This window comes from Scyliorhinus torazame, chromosome 3 (genome assembly GCF_047496885.1).
Source record: "Scyliorhinus torazame isolate Kashiwa2021f chromosome 3, sScyTor2.1, whole genome shotgun sequence".
Taxonomy (NCBI): Eukaryota; Metazoa; Chordata; class Chondrichthyes; order Carcharhiniformes; family Scyliorhinidae; genus Scyliorhinus; species Scyliorhinus torazame.
This window is the reverse complement of record NC_092709.1, coordinates 319,708,836-319,728,983: the sequence shown is the minus strand read 5'-3', so window position 1 is coordinate 319,728,983 and position 20,148 is coordinate 319,708,836. Positions and strand designations below refer to the sequence as shown.

General features: G+C 53.6%; 1 protein-coding gene across 1 annotated transcript in view; it reads right to left on the bottom strand.

The window, feature by feature from the left end:
* Window positions 1-14,948: 14,948 nt before the first annotated feature.
* Window positions 14,949-20,148, bottom strand: part of LOC140409271 (trace amine-associated receptor 1) — an 86,403-nt gene continuing 81,203 nt past the window's right edge. Inside the window, exon 2 of the mRNA XM_072497634.1 lies at window positions 14,949-17,261. Coding sequence (XP_072353735.1) covers window positions 16,170-17,243 — 1,074 coding nt within the window. The 5' untranslated portion in view covers window positions 17,244-17,261 and the 3' untranslated portion in view covers window positions 14,949-16,169. The remainder of the gene's footprint in view (window positions 17,262-20,148) is intronic.

The window sequence follows — 20,148 nt, the reverse complement described above, 5'->3', positions numbered from 1 at the left end:
CCACATCCGACCCCTCGCAGCCCTCGGGGAGGCCAACGATCCTCAAATTCTGCCTCCTGGCTCTATTCCCCAGCTCTTCAAGCTGCTCCTGCATCCTCCTCTGGCGGGCGTTCAGCTCCTCCACCTCGTGCTCCAGCTCCGTTACCGTGTCCGCCTGGCTGGAGAGCTTCACCTTGACCTCCCTGAGTGCCTTCTCCTGGACCGCCTGCGCCTCGACCATTCGGCCCATTACTGCCCTCATCGGGCCCAACCTGTCCCTCTTCAATTCGGCGAAGCAGTTCTTAAAAAACTCCATTTGCTGCTCCCTTGGCCAGTGAGCCTCCGCTCCCTGGTCCCTGCCGTCCGCCATGTTTTGCCGCCTGGCCTGGGGTCCCCGTTGCTCCCGCTTCGAGCCCTGCCACTCCACTCGACTACTTCTGGTCCAGCTGCTCATACCCTGGGTGGGGGGGAAGCCTCTTCCCTATCGTCCCCTCAACATAACCAGGTCGCCAGGGATGCACAATCAATTACAATCAAAGACGAGGTTGTATCATAACTGAAGGCTTCAATCGACTAGAACTGTTCCCCAGCAGCTTTGGTACAGAAAATGAGGGCTGCTGGGACGGCACCGGTTCTTATACCCTGCCTGTCAAGGCGGAGCTACGTACCAACAGCCAATGGTAAACTCCTAGGTTTAACCAATGGTCTTCAGCCTCTTGGGTACTGTAATACCTGATAATACCACATTCACCCCCTGTTAAAATAGAGTCCAGCGGGGGTGGTGGCCAGTGGTTACAATTGCATCTAACATGGTATGATCAGATACGGAGGTACCGTGATACCTCCTTACAGAGTTGTCGAGAATATTTATAAGCGTGGAATATATGTACATGTAGTGTTCATTTACAGTTACAGTTACAGTGAAACAATCAGTCGGTCGGGTGGCCTGGTCGTCCTCCTGGATCGTCTGAGCTTCGGTGGTGATTCTGGTGGGGGTCCGGGCGTCACGCCCGGAGCGTGGACTCGGCCTCAATGGCAGCTTCGTCACCCCGAGACGGTGCTGGTGGGGCAAACGGTTGGCCTGAGAGGGGGGCACCTGTAGGGGGCGTCGGTGGGTGGGAGGGCCTCGGCAGGAGTGGGAGGACTGACCCTACAGTGAGGTGCTGTGGGGGGGGGGGGGGGTAATGGTTCGGGTGCGCGTGGGGTTCCGGCGGGCGCCAGGTCCCGAAGGGAGACTGTATCTTGCCGGCCATCAGGGAACGCCACGTAGGCGTACTGGGGGTTAGCGTGCAGCAGGTGGACCCTCCTCGACCAACGGGTCTGACTTGTGCCCCGCACGTGCTTCCGAAGCAGGATGGGTCCGGGTGTTGCTAGCCAGGTTGGGAGCGAGGTCCCGGAGGAGGACTTCCTGGGGAAGACAAGGAGACGTTCATGAGGTGTCTGAGTGGTAGTTGTACAGAGCAGAGAACGGATGGTATGGAGGGCCTCCGGGAGGACCTCTTGCCAGCGGGAGACTGGGAGATTCCTGGACTGTAGGGCCAGTACAACGGTCTGCCAGACCGTTCTGTTCTCCCTCTCTACCTGCCCGTTTCTCCGGGGGTTGTAACTGTTCGTCTGGCTTGAGGCAATGCCTCTGTTGAGCAGGAATTGACGCAGTTCATCGCTCATAAAGGAGGACCCCCTATCACTGTGTATGTACGCGGGGAACCCGAACAGTGTAAAGATACCCTGGAGGGTCTTGACGGTGTTTGCGGTCATGTCGGGGCAGGGGATGGCGAACGGGAACCGGGAGTACTCGTCAATCACGTTCAGGAAATACGTGTTGTGGTCGGTGGAGGGGAGGGGGCCTTTGAAGTCCATGCTGAGGCGTTCAAATGGACGGGAAGCCTTTATCAGGTGCGCCCTCCCTGACCGGTAGAAGTGCGGTTTGCACTCCGCGCAGATTTGGCAGTCCCTGGTGACTGACCTGACCTCCTCGATGGAGTAGGGCAGGTTGCGGGTCTTGATGAAGTGGAAAAAACGAGTGACCCCCGGGTGGCAGAGGTCCTCGTGGAGCGCTCGGAGGCGGTCCACTTGTGCGGTGGCACATGTGCCGCGGGACAGGGCATCGGGAGGCTCGTTTAGCTTCCCAGGACGGTACAAGATCTCATAGTTGTAGGTGGAGAGTTCGATCCTCCACCGCAAGATCTTGTCGTTGTTTTATCTTGCCCCGCTGTGCATTATCGAACATGAATGCCACCGACCGTTTGTCAGTGAGGATAGTGAATCTCCTGCCGGTCAGGTGCCTCCAATGTCGCACAGCTTCTACTATGGCTTGTGTCTCTTTCGCGACCGAGGAATGGCGAATTTCTGAAGCATGGAGGGTACGGGAGAAGAACGGATCTGCCCGCTTGGGTGAGGGTGGCGGCCAGAGCGACGCGGACGCATCGCTCTCGACCTGGAAGGGGAGGGACTCGTCGATGGCATGCATTGTAGCCTTTGCAATGTCTGCTTTGATGCGGCAGAAGGCCTGGCGGGCCTCCGTCGACAGGGGGAAGGTTGTGGACTGGATTAGGGGTCGGGCTTTGTCTGCGTAGTTAGGGACCCACTGGGCGTAATAACTGAAAAACCCGAAGCAGCGCTTCAGGGCCTTGGGGCAGTGAGGGAGGGGGAATTCCATAAGGGGGCGCATGCATTCAGGGTCGGGGCCTATAATTCCATTTCGCACCACGTATCCGAGGATGGCTAGGCGGTCGGTGCTAAATACGCATTTATCCTTATCATACGTTAAGTTCAGGATTTTCGCGGTCTGGAGAAATTTTCGAAGGTTGGTGTCATGGTCCTGCTGGTCATGGCCGCAAATGGTGATGTTATCAAGATACGAAATGTTGCGCGTAAGCCGTACCGGTCAACCATTCGGTCCATCTCGCGTTGGAAGACCGAGACCCCATTAGTGACACCAAAGGGAACCCGTAAAAATTGATAGAGCCGCCCATCTGCTTCAAAGGCAGTGTTTTTGGGTCACTAGTGCGGAGGGGTAGCTGATGGTAAGCGGACTTGAGATCCACCGTGGAGAAGACCTTGTATTGCGCGACCCTGTTCACCAGGTCGGATATGCGGGGGAGAGGGTACGCATCCAGCTGCGTAAACCTGTTGATAGTCTGACTGTAGTCAATGACCATCCTATGTTTCTCCCCGGTCTTTACCACCACTACTTGAGCTCTCCAGGGACTGTTGCTAGCTTCAATGACCCCTTCCTCAGTAGCCTTTGGACCTCCGACCCGATGAAGGTCCGGTCCTGGGCACTGTACCGTCTGCTCCTGGTGGCAACGGGTTTGCAATCCGGGGTGAGGTTCGCAGACAGGGAAGGCGGGTCGACCTTAAGGGTCGCGAGGCCGCAGACAATAAGGGGGGGTATAGGGCCACCGAATTTGAAGGTCAGGCTTTGCAAGTTACATCGGAAGTCCAACCCCAGGAGTGTAGCCGTGCAGAGGTGCGGCAGGACATAAAGGCGGAACTTGTTGAATTTCCTGCCTTGGGCAGTGAGGTCTGCTAGGCAGAACCCCTTTATCTCCACCGAGTGTGAACCGGAGGCCAGGGAGATTCTTTGGTTTACAGGGTGGGTAACAAGTGAACAGTGCCTTACCGTGTCGAGGTGTATAAAGCTTTCCGTGCTCCCAGAGTCGATCAGGCAAGACGTCTCGTGGCCGTTGATGAAGACCATCGTCGTTGCTGTTGTGAGTGTCCGAGGTCGATTTTGGGCCAGCGTCACCGAGGCCAGATGAAGCAGTTGCGGGTTGTGATCGGGCAGCGTGTAGTCGGTCGTGCAGGGGGCCTGGGGCCCCATCCAAGATGGCGTCTCCCATGGGTCGCACATGGTGGTCGGGGATGGACAAAATGACAGCGGGGATGGACAAAATGGCGGTGCCCATCCATCCAGCATGGTGGCTGAGGGCAAGATGGCCGCGCCCGTGGGTCGGATGTGGCCCTAGGATAGGGGGGGTGGCGGTGAGTGCTGGCCGCCTGGGGCCCCAAGGGAAGGTTGTCGCGGCGGTCCGGAGTCGCTGGAGACCCCGGCCACAGCTTGTGCCTAGTAGACCCCCACAAAATGGCCCTTCTTGCCGCACCCTTTGCAGGTGGAGGTGCGGGCCAGCCAGCGATGGCGGGGGTGCTTCGCCTGCCCACAGAAGAAACAGCGAGGCCTGACGGAGTTAGCGGGCCATCTTACAGCGCAGGCCTGCGGGAACACGGGGAAGGTCTGTGGGGCTGCCGCTGCGGGATGCCACGCAGCCCAGGGAGCCGCCGCACGGTCGGGCGCATAGGACTGCGCGTTTCTGGAGGCAACATCCATGGACCCTGCCAGGGCCCGTGCCTCTCTCAGTCCCAGGGTGTCTTTTTCTAAGAGCCTTTGGCGGATCTCTGAGGAGCTCGTACCTGCTACGAAGGCATCCCGGATTAGAAGTTCCGTGTGCTCGCTCCCCGAAACTTGCGGGCAGCCACAGTTTCTGCCCAGCACCAGTAGCGCATGGTAGAACTCCTCCAACGATTCCCCGGGGCTTTGCCGTCTAGTTGCAAGCAGGTGACATGCGTAGACCTGGTTTACAGAATGGATATAATGTCCTTTTAACAGTTCGATCGCAGCATCGAAGTCCTCCGCCTCCTCGATGAGGGTGAAGATCCCAGGGCTTACCCTCGAGTGCAGGAGATGCAGTTTATGTTCTATGAGGGGAGGATGCCTCCGGCCGTCCCGAGGTAGCCTTTAAAGCACGGCAGCCAGTGCTTAAATATCGCCGCTGAGTTCTCCGCGTGGGGGCTGAGTTGTAGATACTCTGGCTTGATTCGGAGATCCATCCTTTCAGCTTAAGTGTAGTCGATTTTAAATTGATGCACGATCAATTACAATCAAAGATGTGGTTGTATCATAACTGAAGGCTTTAATCGACTAGAACTGTTCCCCAGCAGCTTCGGTACAGAAAACGAGGGCTGCTGGGACGGCACCGGTTCTTATACTCCGTCTGTCAAGGCAGAGCTACATACCAACAGCCAATGGTAAACTCCTAGGTTTCACCAATAGTCTTCAGCCTCTTGCACTTCTGGCTCACAAGCACCTGACTTAGCAGTGTCTCGGACCCAGTTCTGACACAGAATGGGATAGATCTTGACTTTGTGTGATCGGACAAAACAAGATGACAGTGAGTAAACATCCCATTTACATTTCCCCCAATTTCTATGTTGTATTGTAAGTCCAAAATGCAGTGACTATTTTGTTACCTGATCCCTGTGAACATCTAAACATAAAATAGTGAACCTTGGAGTGACATCAGAATGGTCAAGTGACCTGTACTGGGCAGTATGCCTTCAGCACACACACCCACACGCAACTCTAATATTTCTGAAGACGGACTGAGAAATCATTTGACAATACGAGGCTATACGCGAATCATGAGATGACTTTATTTCACAGTCAGTAAATCAACATCCAGAGCAAGTTATTGTTGGCAAAATTAGCCTTAACTGAATAAAACAAAAATAGCAAGCACACAATGAAATGAAATGAAAATCGCTTATTGTCACAAGTAGGCTTCAAATGAAGTTACTGTGAAAAGCCCCTAGTAGCCACATTCTGGTGCCTGTTCGGGGAGGCTGGTATAGGAATTGAACTGTGCTGCTCGCCTGCTTTCAAAGCCAGCGATTTAGCCCTGTGCTAAACCAGCCAATGCTTCCTCACTGCAATCAGTACCTTTGAGTTCACGGTATGGTATCTGAATAGGCTATGCTCCCCCCCACCCCCGCCACATCTTTACTTAAATAAATCTAATTACCCTTCTTTATTCATACTTTCTGAGACAGAAAGACAAAACCTGAATCAGTTTATCTGGTTGCGTGGGACAGGAAGATACAAAAGACATGTTCCCATTATGGTGCTTAACCTACCTGCATCATGCAAATAAGCTGCCCCCTTACTGACTTTGTAAACTCCAGCAGGCTCAATAATGGAGGCACTGGCCAGCATTGCTGACTGTATCAAACGCTGGTTAGGCCACAAGTGGAGTACTGTGTGCAGTCCTGGCCACCACATTATAGGAAGGATGTGATTGCACTGGAGAGGCCGCAGTGGGAATTCACAAGGACGCTGCTTGGGCTGGAGGGTCTGAGCTTGAGGAAAGATTGGAATGACTGGGGCTGTTTTCCTTGGAGCAGGGAAGGTTGAGAGGGGACCTGACAGAGGTGCATGAGATTATAAAGGGTGTAGATAGGGTGCATGGGAAGGCACTTTTTCTATTCGTAGAGGAGCCAATAATCAGGGGGCATAGATTCAAGGTAAGAGGCACAAGGCCAAGAGGGGAGTTGAGGAGAAACCTTCTGGAACTCACTGCCTGAAAGGGTGGTTGTCAGAAATTTCCATAACATTTAAGAAATATTTTGGTCTTCCCTTGTGCTGCCATAGCCTCCAGGCTGTGGGGCAAGTGCTGGGTAATGGGATGAGTGTTGTCGGATCTTTGTTGATCGGTGTGGACACGATGGGCTGAATGGCCTCATTCTGTGCTATAAACGTCTATGAATCTATTGCAACCTTTGAATTTTCAGGCAATTGTCTTCTAATTGTCCTCCTACCCCCTCAAAGTCTGCCAAGAACCTGCTCTAGCAGCTTTCTGTTTCAAAAACACTTTGAGCCAAGGCCTCGGGGGTAGGGGGCGGCGGGGTGAGGGGGGGAGGGGTGACCAGGGGACAGGTCGTGGAGCTGGGGTGTCCAGGCATGGACTGCCATTGCCGCGGCCTGCAAGGCGGCGATCTTGCTGTGCACCCCACTGACCACCCACCGTGGCCTGTTGTTCTGCAGAGTGACACCGGTCTGGGTGCCTCGCCAGCCCGCCCACCCACAGCCCAGCCCCCACCCTCCACTCCACTACCCCACACTCCACCCTCCGCTTTAATACTACCACCCCCAAAACTAGCTGGCGGGGCATCACGCAGCCCACCCAAGGGCAACGTCCACAATAGCCCCAACAGAGTGATGCCAGACGGGGCCATGGAACGTACCACTGGCAAAGACAGTGCCAGATGATGGTACCCCCTGGCAGCAGGGACGGGCGCCAGGGCCAGAGGCCCCCAAGGTGCCGAGCACCGACGGGGCCAGTGGTGCGGAGATGGGAGGATGGGAGACATGTGGGGGGTGGATCTGCAGTGTAAATCAGGGCCACAATGTAGACTGTTTGGACCTGGTTGGGCACGGAGGTATGCACCATGCTAATGTATCGGCCCTCCACCCCAGGCAGACAATGGGTATTGGAAATCAACCAGGAATGGTGGCTTTCCTCATGGCCGCCGCAGCCCTGTAGGATGCACTGAGGCTCTACGAGCTGGAGCTGCTCGGGGATGTCCCTGCAGCAGCAGAGCCTGCCCCAGAGGAACAGGAAGCAGCCGGTGAGGGTGGAGAGCCGGCCACCCAACGGGACAAGGAGGAGGTGAGAAGGAGGCATCGCACGAGCCCTCGTGTGTACGGGCAGAGCCTGTCATTCAAGGACCTTCCGGACTGGGCATGCCGTCGAAGACTCCAGCTGAGCAGGGAGACAGTGCGACATATCTGCCAGATCATGGCACACCTGGCACCACGGGAGAATGGGGGAGGATGCCCTCTCCGGGTCACCGTCAAGGTGACCATAGCCCTGAACATTTATACCATGTAGTCCTTCGAGGCACCGAGTCGGGACCTTCCGGAATCTCACAGAGTTCGGTGTTCTTCGAGGCACCGTTATGAACACCCTGTATGCCCTGTTAGCACAATACATCGACTTCAAATGGACCGAGCCCACCAGGATGCCCAGGCAGCAGGGTTCGCCGCCATCACCGAGATGCCCCAGATCCAGGGGGTGATCAACAGTATGCATGTCCCCTACGATCATGTGCAGATGACAGGCTGCGGGGTTCCACGCGATGAACGTGCAACTGGTGTGTGACCACAAGGTGCCCATCATGCATGACTGCATCCGATACCCGGGCAGTGTGTACAGCGCCTTCAACCGGACACTCTCAACAGTTCCTGGCCTCTTCAAGGTGCACCCCTGGCTGGCGGGTTGGCGCCTGAGGTTATCCACTTAAGTCATGGCTGATGACGCATATCCGAAGGCCACATACAGTTGCGGAGACCTGCTACACGCGCATGCAGCTACCAGGTGCATGATCAAGTGGTCATTCAGCATCCTGAAGATACAGTTCAGGTGCCTGGACCGTTCAGGTCGGGCCCTCCAGTATGGCACTGGGAGCGTCTCCCACATCATGGTGACCTGCTGCGTCCTCCACAACATCGCGCAGCAGAGGGGCGATATTCTGGAGGAGGAGGATGAACGTCAGTCCTCGTCCAACAAGGAGGAGACGGGGGAGGGTGGGGATGGGCAGGGAATAGGGCCGGGCAGGCATGAGAGGCCGCACAACGTGTACATCTGGGCTGACGTGCATGTGGATCCTCAGACGGTACATCAGGAGTGGAGGTGGCCTGCTGTGGTTCCCACCCTGTGATCTGGATCCCCTGTGGCAGACGTCTTCTTGGGCGATCGAGCCTGGATGGGCCCGACTGCTGCTCGGGTGTCCCAGGTGGCTTGGTGCCGATTTGTTTTGCCTGCTGCCCACCAGATACACCAAGGACAGGACGAGGAGGTGCTGCAGTGTTCCGGCACCTTCCCTGCGAGAGTCACCGACACGGGTCCGATCACTTCCTTCCCCTCGGGGTGCCCGATGGCCCCCGGGCTACTTCATGGGACGGGGGTGCATAGGAGCTATTCCAAAAGGCTCTCTGCCGCCAGTCCTGGAGGCTCGCTCTCTTCTCGGCCAGGGTCTGCATGTTCGCGGCCATCTGGGATTGTGCCACATCACACTGCAACTGTGCAACTACCTTCTGAGGCTGTGCCACATCAGGCAGTGACCGCGCCATCTCCCTCTGGGACGGGGCCACCTCCCTCTGTGTCTGTGCCACCACGTTGGCCAGCGCCTGGGCAATGCCGCCAACGTTCCCAGTCATGGCCTGCTGTGGCTGTGCCACTCTCAGGAGCGCCGCTGCTCTGGCATATGGCTGCCTGTGAGGTGGCAACTCTGTCCTGGGCCTCGGCCAGCACCTGCACAGAATGCTCCAGGTCCTGGACAAGTTGATCCATAGCCAAAACCCTTACCCCAAAGACTTCCACCTTGGACTCCACCCATGCGGTGTTGGCCAAGGTGGCACGCATGGTTGGGACCACATCCTGCTCCTGCACGCAATTGAACTCTTCCAACTGCATCTGCAGGTACTGGATGCTCGCCGACAACCCCTTATGTAGTCACTGGCTCTGTGACTGCATCTCCATGATTGTTGCGATTGTCCATTCCAGAAGCCTTTAACCTGTCTGGACGACAGCTAGTCCCTGGAGTTGGCCTGCCCTCCGACTGTCTGCCCCCTCGGGTGTTCCTACCTCTACCTAATACATGGGGCATGCGCACCAGATAGTGTCCCAGGAGCCTCTTCACTGAAGTGCCCAAACCGAGGTGAGTGTCTCTGGGATGGTGGAGGGTGTTGGAGACAGCTGTGACGGGAAACCGGTGTCAACATCGGATTCGAGCTCCAGGTGTCCTGGGTTTCGGGCGTATGGGTCCCCTCTGTGTAGGTGATGTCATTGCTGCTCGGGACATGGGGGAGTGGGGCGGGGGGGGGGGGGGGGGGGGGGATGGGGGGGGGGGGGGGAATAGGGGGAGGGGCGCTCTGACTGTGGTTGGGGGCAGGAGACACCAGAAGGATCCGCCCTAACACCAGCAGCTCCTGCAAGACACAAGACAAGACACAGGATTAAACTGCTGGCCTGGGGGAGGTGGGGGGGGAGGGGGGGGGTGAGGGGGGGATGGGGTGGTGTGGGCGGAGGGTGGTGTTAGGATGAGGATGCTGTGGGGGTGAGGGTGGGGGTGAGGGTTGTGTGGGGGATGGTATTAGGGTGAGGGTGGTGTGGGGGTGAAGATCGTGTGGGGTGAGGGTCGTGTGGGGGTGAGGGCGGTGTTAGGGTGAGGGTGGTGTGGGGCGAGGGTGGTGTGGGGGTGAGGGTGGTGTGTGGGTGAGGGTGGTGTAAGGGTGGCGTGAGGGTGGTTTGAGGGTGGTGTGAGGGTGAGGGTGGTGTGAGGGTGGTGTGGGGCGAGGGTGGTGTGGGGGTGAGGGTGGTGTAAGGGTGGCGTGAGGGTGGTTTTAGGGTGGTGTGAGGGTGGTGTGAAGGTGGTGTGGTGTTAGGGTGAGGGTGGTGCGGGGATGGTTTGAGGGTGGTGTAAGTGTCACGGGGAACTGCAACTAAGCGGAGTCTTACTTCCTTGCCTGAGTCCGATCTCCACCCCAGTGACTTCCCTTTCCTCGGGCCCGCTGACCATGTCCTGAGCCCGCTGCTCTGCCACGGTGAGGGGCCGCCTGACCAACGGTCCCCTTCCAGTCTTTTCCCGCTTCTTGCGCTTATCAGCGGCCTTCTCCTGAGGCACCGAAACAGAAAACGACAGTGTCAGACAGTCCGTTGCAAACAGCCCAGGGGTGGGTAGCTGGCCATCTTCCTGGGCCAGGGTACAGAGTGGCCCTCCTCTCCTCCGCAGCGTCAATCTTCTCGACTGCAATGATGTCAAGCAGGGTCTCGAGCTCGCCGCCTGTGAAATGGGGTGCGGCTCTCCTTGCTGCCATCTTCAGTGGCCCAGGGCTCCCAGCCATGGCGGCCGGTATGGGTGCTGGCATGTGGAGCAGGGTGGGTGTTTGGCTGCCGTCCTGGTTGGTGGGGGTGGGGTAACGGGTGTGTGGAGTGGGGATTGGTGCCAGGGGCACAGTGCTGCCATTCAACCTGGCAGCCCTGAGGGGTTTGTGCAGTTTCTTCCTGCACCTGGTCCGGACGGTGTTGCTCGTGGCACTGACGGCCTCTGCCACCTGCGCCCAGGCACAGTGAATGCCCCTCCTTCCTGGGCCAGGGTACAGAGTGGCCCTCCTCTCCTCCGCAGCGTCAATCTTCTCGACTGCAATGATGTCAAGCAGGGTCTCGAGCTCGCCGCCTGTGAAATGGGGTGCGGCTCTCCTTGCTGCCATCTTGTTGGCTGGGCTGGTGTGTGTAGGGAGTAAAGTGTGTATATGCGGTTGAAGCTTGTCAGCCTCCTGAGTGTCAATCCCGAATCCAGCGAATCCCGCACTGTTTCTCATTGGAATCGACTGTCTGTTCTGTTCTGTTCTGACTGAACGGAAATTTTTCAATACCTAGCCCATTCTTATTCAATCCCAACATTTTTTTAAACACGGTATAAATTTGTGTGAATGCACTGTGGTGTAAGGAGCCCAGCAAATTAAATGTAATTCCAATCCAAATCCTTTGTGTGGAAAGATGGTGCGTGCAACAGGGCAAGGTTTACAATTGGGGGAAGGGTAAATACGATGTTGTCAGACATGAATTGAAGTGCATAAGTTGGGAACATAGGCTGTCAGGGAAGGACACAAGTGAAATGTGGAACTTGTTCAAGGAACAGGTACTACGTGTCCTTGATATGTATGTCCCTGTCAGGCAGGGAAGAGATGGTCGAGTGAGGGAACTATGATTGACAAGAGAGGTTGAATGTCTTAAGAGGAAAAAGGAGACTTATGTAAGGCTGAGGAAACAAGGTTCAGACAGGGCATTGGAGGGATACAAGATAGCCAGGAGGGAACTGAAGAAAGGGATTAGGAGAGCTAAGAGAGGGCATGAACAATCTTTGGCGGGTAGGATCAAGGAAAACCCCAAGGCCTTTTACACATATGTGAGAAATATGAGAATGACTAGAGCGAGGGTAGGTCTGATCAAGGACAGTAGCGGGAGATTGTGTATTGAGTCTGAAGAGATAGGAGAGGTCTTGAATGAGTACTTTTCTTCTGTATTTGCAAATGAGAGGGGCCATATTGTTGGAGAGGACAGTGTGAAACAGATTGGTAAGCTCGAGGAAATGCTTGTTAAGAAGGAAGATGTGTTGGGCATTTTGAAAAACTTGAGGATAGACAAGTCCCCCGGGTCTGACGGGATATATCCAAGGATTCTATGGGAAGCAAGAGATTAAATTGAAGAGCCGTTGGCAATGATCTTTTCATCCTCACTGTCAACAGAGGTGGTACCAGGGGATTGGAGAGTGGCGAATGTCGTGCCCCTGTTCAAAAAAGGGACTAACCCTGGGAATTACAGGCCAGTTAGTCTTACTTCGGTGGTAGGCAAAGTAATGGAAAGGGTACTGAAGGATAGGATTTCTGAGCATCTGGAAAGACACTGCTTGATTAGGGATAGTCAGCACGGATTTGTGAGTGGTAGGTCTTGACTTACAAGTTTTATTGAATTCTTTGAGGAGGTGACCAAGCATGTGGATGAAGGTAAAGCAGTGGATGTAGTGTACATGGATTTTAGTAAGGCATTTGATAAGGTTCCCCATGGTAGGCTTCTGCAGAAAGTAAGGAGGCATGGGATAGTGGGAAATTTGGCCAGGTAGATAACGAACTGACTAACGGATAGAAGTCAGAAAGTGGTGGTGGGTGGCAAATATTCAGCCTGGATCCCAGTTACCAGTGGCGTACTGCAGGGATCAGTTCTGGGTCCTCTGCTGTTTGTGATTTTCATTAATGACTTGGATGAGGGAGTTGAAGGGTGGGTCAGTAAATTTGCCGACGATACGAAGATTGGTGGAGTTGTGGATAGTGAGGAGGGCTGTTGTCGGCTGCAAAGAAACATAGATAGAATGCAGAGCTGGGCTGAGAAGTGGCAGATGGAGTTTAACCCTGAAAAGTGTGAGATTGTCCATTTTGGAAGGACAAATATGAATGCGGAATACAAGGTTAACGGTAGAGTTCTTGGCAATGTGGAGGAGCAGAGAGATCTTGGGGTCTATGTTCATACATCTTTGAAAGTTGCCACTCAAGTGGATAGAGCTGTGAAGAAGGCCTATGGTGTGCTAGCATTCATTAACAGAGGGATTGAATTTTAGAGCCGTGAGGTGATGATGCAGCTGTACAAAACTTTGGTAAGGCCACATTTGGAGTACTGTGTACAGTTCTGGTCGTTTCATTTTAGGAAGGATGTGGAAGCTTTGGAAAAGGTGCAACGGAGATTTACCAGGATGTTGCCTGGAATGAAGAGAAGGTCTTACGAGGAAAGGTTGAGGGTGCTAGGCCTTTTCTCATTAGAACGGAGAAGGATGAGGGGCGACTTGATAGAGGTTTATAAGATGGCCAGAGGAATAGATAGTCCGGGTGGAACAAACCATTACAAGGGGACATAAATTTAAGGTGAATGGTGGAAGATATAGGGGGGATGTCAGAGGTAGGTTCTTTACCCAGATAGTGGGGGCATGGAATGCACTGCCTGTGGAAGTAGTTGAGTCGGAAACATTAGGGACCTTCAAGCAGCTATTGGGTAGGTACATGGATTACGGTAAAATAATATAGTGTAGATTTATTTGTTCTTAAGGGCAGCGCGGTAGCATTGTGGGTAGCACAATTGCTTCACAGCTCCAGGGTCCCAGGTTCGATTCCGGCTTGGGTCACTGTCTGTGCGGAGTCTGCACATCCTCCCTGTGTCTGCGTGGGTTTCCTCCGGGTGCTCCGGTTTCCTCCCACAGTCCAAAGATGTGCAGGTTAGGTGGATTGGCCATGATAAATTGCCCTTAGTGTCCAAAATTGCCCTTTGTGTTGGGTGGAGGTGTTGACTTTGGGTAGAGTGCTCTTTCCAAGAGCTGGTGCAGACTCAAAGGGCCAAATGGCCTCCTTCTGCACTGTAAATTCAATGATAATCTATGATTAATCTGGGACAAAGGTTCAGCACAACATCATGGGCCGAAGGGCCTGTTCTGTGCTGTATTTTTCTATGTTCTATGGTCAAAAATATCAAAACAAGGCACTCAACATTTCATATTTTAATGCCTCGGATTCTGCAAGAAAGACAGATGCCAGAAAAACCTTCTCGACTGCAATGATGTAAGGAGAGTCCCTCTCAGAGTCACATTTAGTCCTGAGTTTGTGCGTAACAGGAATGAGCGCCTATGATAAATACGGTGTTAAAACAATTTTATTGAATACTGAATAAAGATTGTAAGAATAAAATGACAACTATTGTTTTTTTTAAATGTTTTTATTGGCTTCTATACAATATATAATTACAAATATACTCATAGAAAAACAAATTCCTTCCTTCCTTCCTTCTTCCCTCTATTGTTCATCCCCCCTCTCCCTCCCCACGCCCCCCCCCCCCTCCCACCACCACCCCCCTTCGGGTCCTTCCTCACTTCCCTCTCTTCTATCTTGTCTTGGCTACTAACATGACAATTATAGTTGATAATAAGTAAAAGGGAAGAAAGATAACCTTACTGAAAGAAGAAAGCACTTTGTCTACACCTGAAGAAAAGAAGACAGACAGACGTTTGTTTAAACACAAACAATAACCCTCAAATTGATCTGTTCCACGACAGCCAGCTCCCCAAATTTGGTGCACATGTTACCGCCCCCTCATTACCAAGTCGCTGAGCAATCCAATGAGTGGGTGCTATGGTCAGTCACTCAGTTCCTGACCCTCCCCCCGTTGTCAGTGGTCACTGTTCCACTCTGGCTCTAGCACTGTGACCCGAATACAAGCTGAACCTCTGGCTGCATTCCAGCCTGGTGCAGTCTTTCCCAAACTAAATCTCACCTCGTAGCTGTTAATCTCACAGGGACTGCGAGGCTATGCAGCTTTCACAATATCCAAGTTGTTTACACAGCTGTTGGAGGGAGTCCTCCCACCTGCTGTCAATCAGGTGTCCATTAATCAAATCTCACCTTGCGATGGCTTCAGGTGAGCATACTAGATAAGATTACTCAACAACCCAGTCTGTAGCCCAAAGGTCACACTCCCCTCACAAACAAAAGACAACTTATTTTGGTATTCGAGCTTGAAAAAATGGAAAACAAAGATTTAAGGTGGGGATTTTCTGACCCCCTGCGATCTCCCCCCCTCTCCCCTTCCCTCCCCTCCCCTGCACGCCATGGTTTCCGCTGGTGGATGGGGCCCACCATTGGCCGCTGGCAGGATCTTCCGGTTCGGCCAATGTTTACAGTGTTTCGTATGGCTTGCCCATCCTGCTGCCGAGGAACCCACCCACAAGAGGCTGCCTTCGGCGGGGCCGGAATATCCCATCGGTGGGAAGGGCCGGAAAATCCCGGCCTTAGTCTAAACACATGCTGAAAGGTGCTTCGGCTGAACAACAAGGTGTAGAAAAACAGGACTGACGGATTACTATTGATTAATTCATCGAAACACAGGAGTGCGTCAAGACCAATGTCTACCAAACCAGATTAAATCCAAAATGACTTTAATATATTCACTACGGTCTAAAAAGCAAAGCAGAGGAGAAATCAAATCAAATCACAAAATCAGTCATTAGAGCAGTGTTCTGACCCAGCTTTGATGCACATGCTGTTAACCTTGTGTGATAGGACAAAACAAGGTGGTAGTGAGTAGGCAGTCTGTATATATCTCGCCAATGTTATTGATTTCCGTTGACTATTTGTTCCAGCTCGATAGCTTGGGCAGCACAGTAGCATTGTGGATAGCACAATTGCTTCACAGCTCCAGGGTCCCAGGTTCGATTCCGGCTTGGGTCACTGTCTGTGTGGAGTCTGCACATCCTCCCCGTGTGTGCGTGGGTTTCCTCCGGGTGCTCCGGTTTCCTCCCACAGTCCAAAGATGTGCAGGTTCGGTGGATTGGCCATGATAAATTGCCCCTAGTGTCCAAAATTGCCCTTAGTGTTGGGTGGGGTTGCTGGGTTATGGGGATAGGGTGGCGGTGTTGACCTTGGGTGGGGTGCTCTTTCCAAGAGCCAGTGCAGACTCGATGGGCCGAATGGCCTCCTTCTGCACTGTAAATTCTATGAAATGATAAAGCTGCCAGCTCATCAGTCAGTGCCAGCCGTTTGGGATAGATATAAATCGGTCTGTCGGCTCACCCCTGGCTTTGCTGTTGGACAAATTCAAATCCAATCCCAACGAGTAGGGAAATTCTTCCTTCTCTCCACCTCTCCCACTGCCTGCATTGAAACCCATCCAAAGTTAAAATGACCTCCGAGAGGTGCCCCTACTCGCTATCTTGGTGCGGCACACAGCAGAATGTTTAGGTACAATCCACAAATCATTGCCCGCTCTCACCATCCACCCTCAGGGCACACGACCTCGCCATGACCGATGCCTGCCCGCTCAGGGCACCGACTCCTGCGCGGCGCCCGGCTTGCTGTTGGACAAGTCAATGTTCTGCAGAGATCGGGGCGCACAGATTTTACAGCTGATGATGGTGAGGAAGGCTCGTCTGAATGACCGGTTGAAAAACGCGTAGAGGAATGGGTTCAGGGACGAATTGCTGTAGCCAAGCCAGATCAGCACCTCCCAAGTCACTCGACCTAACTTGTAACCCAGGAAAGGATCGACGATGTTCGCTGTGAAGAAAGGAAGCCAGAAGACCAGAAAAGCGCCGATAATAATCCCCAGCGTTTTTGCTGCCTTTCTTTCCCTCTTAATGGATTGTTTGTGAGTGTGAGCCGTTACAAAACCGGACGCACATCCCTGGATTTGGTTATCCACCGCACCAATCTGAATTGCCTGTTTTCGAGCTGCCCTGTATATCTTCCAGTACGCCGCTAACATAATAAACATAGGCAGGTAAAAGGCTATTACAGAGGCACAGACAGCATAAATCGGGTTCACCCGGAACACACAGCTGCTCTTAGTTGACAGGTCAGGAGCAACGCTGAATTTGTGTAGCTGCAGCATTATGGGGATGAATGATATCGCGGCTGGGACCGTCCAGCAGACAAAGAGCAGGATGACAACCTTCCCGGGCGACATCTTACAATGATAGGCTAGAGGGTCGCAGACGGCGTAGTAACGGTCCAGGGCAATGCAACTCAGGTGAAGTATGGAGGCAGTGCAGAACATCACATCCAGGCTCGAATGGATTTGGCAGAAGATGGGTCCAAAGTGCCAACATCCTTCAATAGTTCTGATCATGCTGTAGGGCATCACCATAATCCCAACGAGGAAATCGGCTACGGCTAATGATAGGACAAAGGCGTTGGTTATGGAGCGCAGCTTCTTGAAGTAGAAAATGGCAAGGACCACGAGGCAATTTCCAACCATGGTGGCTATCATGATCACCGTTATAAAGATGTAAAGTCCTGGTTTGACTGCAGACGTTCCCGTGCTCGATAAGCATTGACCAGCCGTCCTCCAGCCTGGCGGACTGGTGACATTGAATGAACTCGAGATATTCTCCATGCTCCGGGAAACTCCCACCTGGGGGGAAAGGGAGACATATTGTTAGGAAAGACACCAAAGCACCATTCGCTGTCACAACCCGACGATTTCTGGCAAGAAAACCCACGCAAAAATTCAGCCTCTTGAACAATTTTTTTCCCACGTGATTCTCGCCACACCCATGGCTGCTTGACTCTGATTCACCCGCCCCAGGAAATCATAACCTCTGTGATCAGTGGGCCGCTCCTATTAAACCCCTCCCCAGCATTTGTTCCAAGACCAGTCGAGAAGATGGCTGCCAGGAATGCAGCCCCATGTTTTACAGAGGTAGCTGTTTTGTTATCTTTCCTTTGTAACATAAGCGGCTTCCTTGTGTTGCATTTGTCAAGGAAGGTCGAGACGTGTAAATAACTTCAACTCATTTATTTACACTATGTACACTTTTATAACTTGAGTTCGACACTACTGCTAATCCTATTGTAGCTACCTAAACTGATTAACCAGCTGCTGTCTTCCACGTGGTGGGTGTGATAATGAATCAACCCTGTGCCTCTCCTCACTGACTGTCTCCACTGGCCAAAAGGGGCCGATCATGTGTGTGGTGTCCTTTATGTATGGGTTGATGTAATGCCCCCCTGTGGTCGTGTCACCTCCTTGTGTATCGTGAATGTCCATTGGTCGCCTCCTATCTAACTTATCTATTGGTTGAGTGTGTGTGTGTGTGTGATGTTTCTGGTGCTCCCTCTAGTGTCTGTCTTGCTTACATGTATTTACAGTGATGCACATCACCACAGTAGCCTTCACCAAACACCTGGATGGTGTTGCACCCTTTACCTGCGATCGGCCAGGTGACCAGGGAGCAAGGTCACTAACCCTACCTGGGGGGCTGTGGCCTCGATAGTGTGCCAGCTCGCTCCATACGAGGCTGGGGCTACAGTGCCAGAAGAAGATGAATGACCTTGTTCATGCAGCCAGGATAAATCTGCCTCTTCACGTCTCCCACTGCACCCCTATCACACACCCATCACACCTCCACAGATATCTCACTGCCAGCCACCTCACAGGGTCCCAATACATGTCATCCAACCTCCCCTCTACCCCCCCCCCCCCTTGCCCAGTAGATAATATGCTCCTCACATCCCCGCTCCCACTCGCCTCCCACACATGCCAGGCTTCATCACCATCTGACCCGGCAGAGCCCACACCTACACTCTCCCCACCTGTCTCATTGCAGGACAAACTCGAGCAGAACCAGCGTGAGTGGGTACAGCCTGTCAGAGTCATACCTAAGCTGAGAACCCTAATGCTCTTTGAGGAGTGAGCCGTTGAGCTGGCCAGTGAGGGGAGCACTGCACCCGTGCAGAGGGCAAGGTGGGAGCAAGAGGCAAAAGTGGGAACTGTCAAGACGTGCAACCAATGTGCAATCCTTACGCGAGTTAACTTTCTTCCATCAGTCTGCCCTTGTCATGTCACTAATGCCATCTTACTCCCCTTGTAGGTCAATGAATCGGTCAGCCGGGACCATCCTCGTGCCCTCTGGGCCTACAGACCAGAGCAGCTCCGATGGAGACATCTCGGAGACAAGTAGTGAGGCGGCATCACATCTGTCTCCCTCATCTTCCACCAGTGCAGATACCAACATCTCAGTGGGATTAATCAGGCTTCTGGGTCACTCACTGGTGAACACCGCACAGCTGAAGATGCACAGCAGGTGGAGGAAGGAATGTCCCAGGGGTGCAGTACTGGGAGGATGCCAGAGCCCAGGACTCGGCTGAGCACCAGGCCGATGACGTGCCCCTGGGTCCTGTCATCCCCAGCTGCTGGCGCTACAAAGGCAGAGTCACAAAGTGATGGCAGCTTCCCAAAACCAATTGGAGGAGGCCCATTGACTTCTGTCCCAGGAGATGGTGCCATCACCCAAAACAATGAGGCCACCACTGTGAAGGTGGCGTCCACATTAGAAACTTTTGTACAAGAGGTGCACACAATGGCAGGGGATGCTCGCGCCATGGCTCAGCTCATGACCACCATGGCTGAGGACATGAACTTCATGGTACAGAGCTTCAACAGCATGGTGCAAGGTGGGAATCCTTGAATGTCAGCGCCAGAGAAGGAGGGGGCTTCTGGATCTCACTCCACCTGCTCCTCTATTCCATGGACGAGCCCTGGGCAACTGAAGGGAAGAAGAGGATCAGCAGGATCGCAGCCTGGGGCCTTCCACCCAGGAGAACCTGGGGGTGCCCTGCCTATCTGACACCCCCCCCTCCCAGCCCCCAACCATGGAAGGTTCACCCCTTCACAGCAAAGTCCAGGCCTCTCATGTCTGCCAGCATTCTCTAGTTATTAAGATGCCAAACACTGAAAACGTGTAGAAAGTCTGTCTACATCATCAGTAAGTGGAGGAAGCCACCCCCCCCCCGACCGAAGTGGAGGAAACTGGAACCACCCCCCCCCCCCCCCCGCCCCCCCCCGACCGCTCCTGGCCCGACCTGCTCGACCAGTGCATGCATTGATGCATGAGCCACATTGTAGCGAGTCACAGCGCGTGACTGTGACCTTCGCATCGCGTCATTAGCCACCTCCTGGGTGGGGACACTTTGTCTCCGAGGAGACATCTCTCGAGCTGCTGCTCCCCCTCAAAAATGGCTGGGATGCACAAGCGCTGCAAAATGTATCATGGACACTCCTCGGGAAACGGACGCACATCTGCATGATGTGCATTGTGTCATCACAGGCGAGCTGGATATTGAGGGATTGGTATCTCTTGCGGTTCAGAAATGGTGCCCCATGATGCCATGGGGAGCGCAGAGCCATTTGGGTGCAGTCAATGACACCCTGCGCCTGGGGCATGCTTGCTATGTGGATGAAGCTTGTGGCTCTGGATCAGAAACTGAACTGGATTAGCCACATTAATACTGCGGCTACC